The following is an 8080-nucleotide window of genomic DNA, read 5'->3' on the forward strand; positions in this document are numbered from 1 at the left end:
TATTGACAACAGCATCCAATCTTTGAGGGTGACAGTCATATCAGTCAGCTTCTTGATACATCACTCTACAGCCTCTCTCTTGGATAACTGTCCTGACTGTGTTTTTGTCTCCACCTGGTGTTCAAGCCTCTGCAGATGTAACAACACTGATACGTGAGTGAACACAATCTGAGGCTGCTCCTTGTAAAAACCACACAACACAGAGGAAGTACATTATACTAGAAATCTGTTTATTGCATTTAAAACTTCACTGAAATCCTTTCAGAGAGAGAATGACAGCGATAAGCAAAGAATGAGGAGAGGCTGTGTGTCGTTGCAGCCATTTCCTGAAAGAAAAACAGATCAACTGCTCAGTATGACAGCACAAACGTACATTTACATATCACTTTTATTAGTAGTAGTATTATTGAGTTTCTGAATTCCTATTTCAAGTTATACACACTCATACAAAGCAAACAGCTTGCTTTATGGCTTCTGCTCCACCCACTAATTTTATCTTATCATGAAACATGATAGTTTATCATAAAAGGACTTATTGCAACTTTTCCTCTGCTTCATATTATTGAAATGTCATGAATATACTGTTGAAGTATCACAGGGCGCTAACCACTGTTCTGAAAATGTCGTAATCAGGTTGCCACGTGTTTCGTTCAGTAGTTGTGTGGCATCTACAGAAAGGAAATGGCCAACAAATTTAAAAGAAACAGGCAAGATCTGATCACATTTCCTTTAAAATAAAATATGTAAAAAAAATTAGGGGGCAGCTGACATCACCCTCTACACCACTGCTACGTAAACTCAAACACTGGCAAAAATGTATATGAACGTAACACGACACCAACGACACCCCCTCTTCAGTCGCCCACGCCGTCACGCCCCGCGGTCGGCAGGGAAAGCAGCTCAGACAGAACACCTCCCGGACTGTGCTGCATGTGTAACACGACCACCAGCACCCTCAGCACACGGGACCAGGTTGGTTTTTTTAAAAAGACAGCACTCGACATATCACATCGTCTAAACATCACAAAGTCCACCACCACGACAACGGAAGCCACCGAGGACACACAGGGTCGGTGAGATGGAGGACAGGGTCAAAGGTCACACGAGGCGATCTACAACACTACGAGACCCAGCGAGTCGATGCGAGAGCAGTGGATGATGACCCGCTGTTGACATTATAGGCAAACAGGAGATACATTTACATCTTTTACAACATAAATGTTTGTATGTGGATTTATACACATAAACACACACTTCGGTTACACAATTTGACATATTTACGCCATATCCTTTGGCATACAACTACAAGCATTTACATTTCTCTCATCTGAGCAGCCATCGTTTCTTTTCTTTTTTTTTACTGGATGCAGCACAAAACTGGTTTACTCATTATGTAGTTGATATTGCTGCCAGGTTAAATTCAGGAACGCAGTCATAATACACATTTTGCTGTATTTAATTACAGCAGCAAACCTACAACATCATATGTGCCTGACTATATATTGTTGGCCTTTTATTCAACTTAAAAAAGACTGAAATTCCCTAGAGGAGCAAACAATAAGGCCTGTTTTTGTAAAAAGTAGCTTACAGATCTTGAAGCTGTGACGACGCCAACCTTGTACGGACGTCAGAGGCACACCGAAGAACGGAAAAGGCTTTAAACGCCTGTAAAATGATATGTTCAGCAAAATATTGAAAGTAAGATTAACGCAGCCCACAGGGAGCTTTAGTCTGGGCACCAGGGCGCCGACATTAGTAAGCTACTTACAACAAAGATCTGCCTGAATTGTTGCTCTGAAATGAATATTGCCTGTTTTAAGATTTTGTGCTTTTGTACGTGGAATGTAAACAACCCCACTAATGGCTCTTTAGTTTTACTCACTCTGAAATGAATCACCAAATTTCCTACATCCAACTAAACACACATGTATGACTTCCTGACACAAGCCAGAGTCAGTCTTGTGGGTTATTTTACTGATGAGCGCCGTCTCCCTCTTGTTGTTAATGCATGAGGGAAATCGGCCGCTGTGCTGTGTGTTCGGAAGCAACAAAACCCTGACAAATACCTGAGCACTCCGCTGCAGGATGGTATCGTGTTATCACCGGTCACGTGAGGTACAGACACCGAGGGAGGTTTGGGAACGAAAGGATTTGATACACAAGATAACGTTTTCTCAGAGGAGGAGTTGTTCTAAATGCAGAAATAGTCTCATGTGATAAATCAATAGGAGGAGCTCAAGAACCACAGTCCCTAGAAAATTCCCTAGATGACACTGTAGCTATAAACTACTTTCTGCCCAGTTTGTAATATGAGCCCAAGATTTCAAAATATCAGCTTTTCCTTTCTTTTCCGCGGGGGCGTCTGTCCAACTTTGTACAGCTAGAAAAACTGTTATTATGTGGCTCTGCCAACTGACATTCCACTGAAGCAACAAGAATATTTCTATCTCTAGAGCAGCTCTGCCTCTGAAAAATATTTGTACAAGTCAAACTCTAATCTTCTGGGAGTTTTGCAGGATCACATGAGGCTGCAATTCTCCGTCTGCTTTTTCAGGTCCTCCAGCGTGGCCTGGGCTTTGTCTTTCAGCTGGTCCATGTCCACGTTCTGGATGTTGGAAAGCTGGCCCAGCACGGACTGCTTGTGCGATTCCTCCTGGTTGTCTTCAGCGATCATCTTGGCCAGCTCCGTGGGCAGCTCCACGTCATCCCCCGCCTGCTGGATCTGGGTCTCATCCAACTCGTTCTGAGGTGGTCCACAAGTTTGTAGACACACAGAAGACATATGTATACATGTATGTCAATACTGAAACAAAGGACTACAATTCCTCCTTTATACATGCAGTTATTCTGTTTATTTTTTTTAATTTTCTTAGTGACTTAACATTTCTTTACAATAGAATAGCTGAATAAGTTTACCTTTGGTAACCGGTACTTCTCCCGGAAATGAGTTCTAACTGTAGCTCTCTCAGCTTTCTTCTGGGCAAAGTTTGCTTCTCGTTCCTGTCTGCAAGAAAGGAGAATACAATTCATTTAGATCATCTCAGTTTCCAATCAACCGTATGACTTGCATCACCTTGCACCTACGCTAAGCTTTGATGTAACGGTCCTAACTCCGAGCACCACACATTACCAAAATCAGTTTCCCTAATTGCATTGCTCATGTGCAGTGGCATCTCCTTTTTAAGGGCATCATAAGGCCTTGGTCGGGACCCTGGAGGCCCTTGAAGCAGAGCATTGCCATTTGTTCTCATCCTGACTCAGCTCCAGCAGAAGGTGGAGCAGCAGTGATGCCATGGGGTCAAAAAGCAGAGAGAGATGATCTGCTCATGTTCAGGAGCCCCAGATGCAGCACTCTGTCAGTCCAACACTCCTCTGAGGGATTTCAATCCTTTTGGGATGTGGACTGCCGGAGGTGACCAACTAACTGCTGACTCACTGCCGCTTATACAGCTGCCCCATTCCACACAAATCCTGGACTCAACTCCCTTTGTGCAGAGCTAATATTAAACGTCACTGTGTTTTTCATCCTTTAATCCTGGAAGTCCTCAAAATAGCGGAGGAAGTATCTCTCCAACATGGGCAGTGTGAGCTAAGTGAGTAAACCCGTAAGTCAATTTTTGGAAATTTGTGTGCTGTAATTTGTCTCATAAAAGTCACTTGTGTGAAGACACCAGCCTACAGTATGTGATGCCTCCAGCAGAGGGCAGGCTGCCGGAAGTAATCTCTACCGTCAACATCACTGGAATATTTATTGCTTCAGTGCGGTTCGTAACTGTTCCTCATGAATTGTTAAATTTGCTGAAATCAGAGTCAACAACATGACATAACGATGTTTAAACTTGCTTCAATGGCCCGAGGCCAAACATGTGGTATGATGTCAAAAGGCCACAGTTTTAATCTCACACACCCTGGATGCTGATCTTCAAGGCAGACCTACGGTGGCAGCTCGAGGATACACTGTACGTCTGCAAGGATCAGATCAGCAGCTGGGAACACAGGCCTGGTCTGAAGTGCTTGTACCCAATGTGTCAGGGCAAGGTCAAATTATGTGAGGATGCAGTATTCATGGTGCCGTCCGTGTGAGCCTGAGCTCACTTTGTATTAAACTGAGCGGGCCGAGCACCAAAGAACGTCACACAGCCCCCGTACAGCGCTCACTGATGCAGCCAATGAGCTGAGCTCTGTGTCTTCCCCTCTCAAGGGCATCAGATGACCTGGGTTGTCACTGTTGCCCGAGTGCTGAGGGTGATAAAATGTATTTTCTACATGTGACATGCCAGTGTGAGCAGTACACCACCCCCCACAACTCAACCCCCCAAACCTTATTCTGCTTTAATCTGAGCAGTATGGTCGTCTCGGTGATCTATGCTCATGTTTAGCACCTCTGACTAATAATTCACTTCCACCGAAGGTCACATTACAACACCAGAGCGTTAAGCATCTTGCCAAGCCTCCCGTGGAGCTCAATGGGCCGAGCTCAGTCAGTGTTAATGCTGCTGGAGTTAGGACTTCACTTCCCACTCATTCTTAAAGTGCACATGGTGCAGGGAGATTGGCTTTAGCCACCTAGTGAATGGGACTTGTCATGTAAAGAGCTTTGAGTGATCAATAAGACTAGGAAAGGGGGATTATAAATAGACATCCATTTACCATTTAATAAACCTAGGTTGGGTTTATTAGCTCAAGGGCATATATCGATTAAATTGGTTCCTATCTCATGAAATCATATCAAACATATACTCGTTACACACAAACATGTTGCGACTTAAGATACAATTCAGACCTTCTAAATTTAAATAGTTTTTTGATGACTTCAATCGTAACATAAGCAAAACAAGGCCTATTGCAACCTGGGTCATCATCAACACTAAATTGAAAAAAGCTGTAAAATACTAAACTGAAACCTACGGTGGCCCCAAGGGTCCAAACATGACATTTCAGAAAATACATTTCTGAAAACACATTTTACACCAGACAATATGAAAAGACAACATGTCCCAAAATACAACATTTCTAAAGGTAACGGTTGGACAGATGGTACGATTAGACACTATAATCTGAATCTACTGTTTTTTTCTTCAAAACTGGGAGATTCTGTTTTTCACATAATTTATCAGTGCTATCTTAGGATGGAGAACATCTGATATGGGATGTGGAGTCCTGCTGTAAGGGAAGCGTCACACTAATCAATAGTGAGTTATGTCTGCTGGGTGAAGTCTTTGCCAAATTACCTTGTTGTTGTGTTAAATTAACCTCCAGTTTAGGCTCAGGGGATAAACACCATAACAAATACATAAAATCTAAATTTATGTTGAAATATTCCACTTTTATACGTCGTATAGAGAGGAAAGAGTTAAATGACTTCAAGAATAAAGAATTGAAAGGCTCACAGCTGTGAATATATGAATGCAATTTAGATATAATAGAGGCAATGCCAATCTATTTTTAGCCATTTGTTCATATAATAGCCTATAAATTGATTGCATCACCTCAAAAGACACTTTTGAGCGAAAGATGAAAGCCAGTTAAGAAAGTAAAGCCAGTAATCAGTTCGTGTTGTTTTTTTTGCCATCCTTCTCTATCCAAATTTTTTTCACACAAAATCTGCTTAATAATTTTGACGCATGCACAGCAATGGGGATGTATTTGTCCCCAGGCTCCAACCCCTGTGGACATTTACATGGAAGAATGATTCCAGGAATCCCAAATTAAAAACGACTCTCAATAATTTGCCGGAGCAAAGAGGAAGCGAGCTCCCTGGGCGAGAGGAGCAGCTGTGTGTGGAGCGCCCGCGTTATTGCATTGATGCGTAAAGAGAAGCGCACGGCGCACTGGGAGCGCTCAGCTATTTACCAACGAAAACACACAGTTTAAATATGATGCCGAGCGTCCACCGCTTCACACACACACACACACACACACACACACACTCTAGATGTCCATTAAAACTTCACAATCACAAGCTTCAATCATCGCCTTACTTTTCCTCCTCTAACTGTTGCTGATATTGTTCAAATTCCTCCTGGGTCATCCCCTGCGCGGCGGCATCTGTCTTCTCAGCCTCGGGTTTCTCCTCCGTCAGTCCGCCCGTCAGGTTCTTCAGCTGCCCCCCCACCATGTGTTTCACCATGAAAGACATGGCTGCGCCTCAGTGACTGCTCTCTGTGAGCGGCTAAGAAGAAGTTGAGGGCTTGGTGCGTTGTTGGCGAGAGCGGTGACGCTTAAGCGAGTCGTCTGGACGTGTCGCACAGAGAAAACATATAACTTTTAACGAGCTCGTTGAGTGCAGTGACACCGCGCGGAAGAAGAAAAACAAAAGAGGAGATAATTCCTATGTTGCGACGGGAGGTGAGGGTTTCAGCACCACTGGACCCCGGACAGCTCCGCGCCGTGAAGGATGGAGAGCTGCGCGGTTATGAGTCAACAAGTTTGGCGGTGAACTCCACCAATCCCGACCCTGCGTCCGCTGCAGCCACCACCCCCTCCACCCAATCCCAGGCACCGCCGGACTGGGTGTGCGCTCGCAAGGCGCGCGTCGGCATCCGCGGGCTCGCACGGGATCCCGTGATTCGCCGTCTGATTATAACTCGGGATGGAGTCAGACAGGACTCTGGGGGGGACAAACAACACGTGACGAGCCTCAGCGTCCCCTGGCTGTTTCGGTGCCTCTGTCTCTTCCAGAGTTGTGTGCGCGCTGGGGCCTAGCAGTTTGTCAACTCACAAAAGAGCCTTCCAATTGCAAATGAGTCAAATGGCTGTCGATGAACTCAGGGCATGAATACATTCATTAGCCTAGTCAGTCGGAAATGATGTGTCTTCTCCATAGGAGTTCATTTCATGTACATGTACAAGCTCATTTCCAGAAGATGAGAGGAGACTGAGATGATGAAGCATCTCTAAAACTGAAAATATCCATGCTTCAGTCGTACTCAATGCCCTTGTAAATATCCATTGCCCCTTTCAGGGACCGGAGCTGACATCCTAAAATTAGAAATGCTGTCTCCAGTTGCATCACTTTAATACTCCTACAGTGACTCATGTGTCTGCTTACTTGGTCTCCAAGAGGATTCTTCTGTGCTCCGTCCTCTCATGTTACCGTGTTGCTGTGTCTTCTAATGAGGAAGGTGAGGTGAAGAGTTCAACTTTAATCAGCAGGAAAGATGGTTAATTAAAATACCGGGTAGTACTGGGTGACATTGGGTGACGCAGTGTTCATCTGAAAAGCCTCACTGCCAGAAAATATGTGTGTGTAGAATATTTAAAATCTCTCTCTCGCTCTTTCTCTCTATGAGATTCTTGACATCCAAAGTGGGAAAAGGAACTTTGATCACAAGTCAACAACAACTGCAGCGTCCTGATCCTCACAGCAGTCTGACACCGAGCTTGGCCTACTTTTCCCCAGTCCCTGTGGATCGGGAGTGACACTACACATCTCTGTGTCTTCTTTGTCGCAGGCTTAGCGAGGCCTTGTTAGCCTATACCTGCCGCACGTTGAAGCCCCCTTCCCACTTCAAAGCTGCCAGCGGTAAATAGATGGAGACGTAACACGGTGAATAAGATCAAAACTGTAATCTCTGTGAAATTGAATGATAAAGAAAGAATTTGCCCAACCAGCATGTTTCAACATCAGTTTCTCACCTTTTTTGCTTTTCGATGTTCAAACCTATGGGATTTGTTCCCAGCAGAGGTTTCACTCACTTTTTCATGAGTTCCCACTGAGACTTGACTAAAATTGCTTTAAGAGCTACACAGCAGGAGGGATGAAATCCAACATGATGTATATCACACACATCATTTATAGCAAAATCCATACATTTCAATATAGAAAATTACAAACTGCATGTAGTGACATCTTTGACAACTTGTCAAACATGTCTCACAGAACAGAAGAATCAACCTTCAAAAAAAGAAGGGGCCCCCATCTGAGCTGGAATTGGCTCAAGCTCCCTTTGACCCACAAGTGATAAGTGGTATTGATGATGGATATATGAATTGTATTTTGAATTTTTGTTCTTACAAACAAATTCACTCTTGGAAATAAGACTAATTTCAACTGCCCTGTAATTGCTTTGTCTAATTA

General features: G+C 44.0%; 1 protein-coding gene across 1 annotated transcript; it reads right to left on the minus strand.

Moving 5' to 3' along the window:
* Window positions 1-209: 209 nt before the first annotated feature.
* On the minus strand, window positions 210-6494 carry cplx3b (complexin 3b). Its single transcript, XM_062389368.1, has 3 exons — window positions 5982-6494; window positions 2917-3004; window positions 210-2743 (listed from the first exon to the last, which is right to left on the minus strand). The coding sequence occupies exons 1-3, from the start codon at window positions 6137-6139 to the stop codon at window positions 2519-2521; spliced, it is 471 nt and encodes a 156-aa protein (XP_062245352.1). The 5' UTR covers window positions 6140-6494; the 3' UTR covers window positions 210-2518.
* Window positions 6495-8080: the final 1586 nt, after the last annotated feature.

Source organism: Platichthys flesus, chromosome 1 (genome assembly GCF_949316205.1).
Source record: "Platichthys flesus chromosome 1, fPlaFle2.1, whole genome shotgun sequence".
Lineage (NCBI taxonomy): Eukaryota > Metazoa > Chordata > Actinopteri > Pleuronectiformes > Pleuronectidae > Platichthys > Platichthys flesus.

Excerpts from the sequence above, each read along its gene's own strand:
- cplx3b (XM_062389368.1), bottom strand. The coding sequence starts at position 6,139 with ATGTCTTTCATGGTGAAACACATGGTGGGGGGGCAGCTGAAGAACCTG. Across the intron at positions 3,005-5,981 it reads CAACAGTTAGAGGAGGAAAA|ACAGGAACGAGAAGCAAACT; the intron begins GTAAGGCGATGA and ends CCTTTCTTGCAG. Across the intron at positions 2,744-2,916 it reads AGAAGTACCGGTTACCAAAG|AACGAGTTGGATGAGACCCA; the intron begins GTAAACTTATTC and ends GGACCACCTCAG.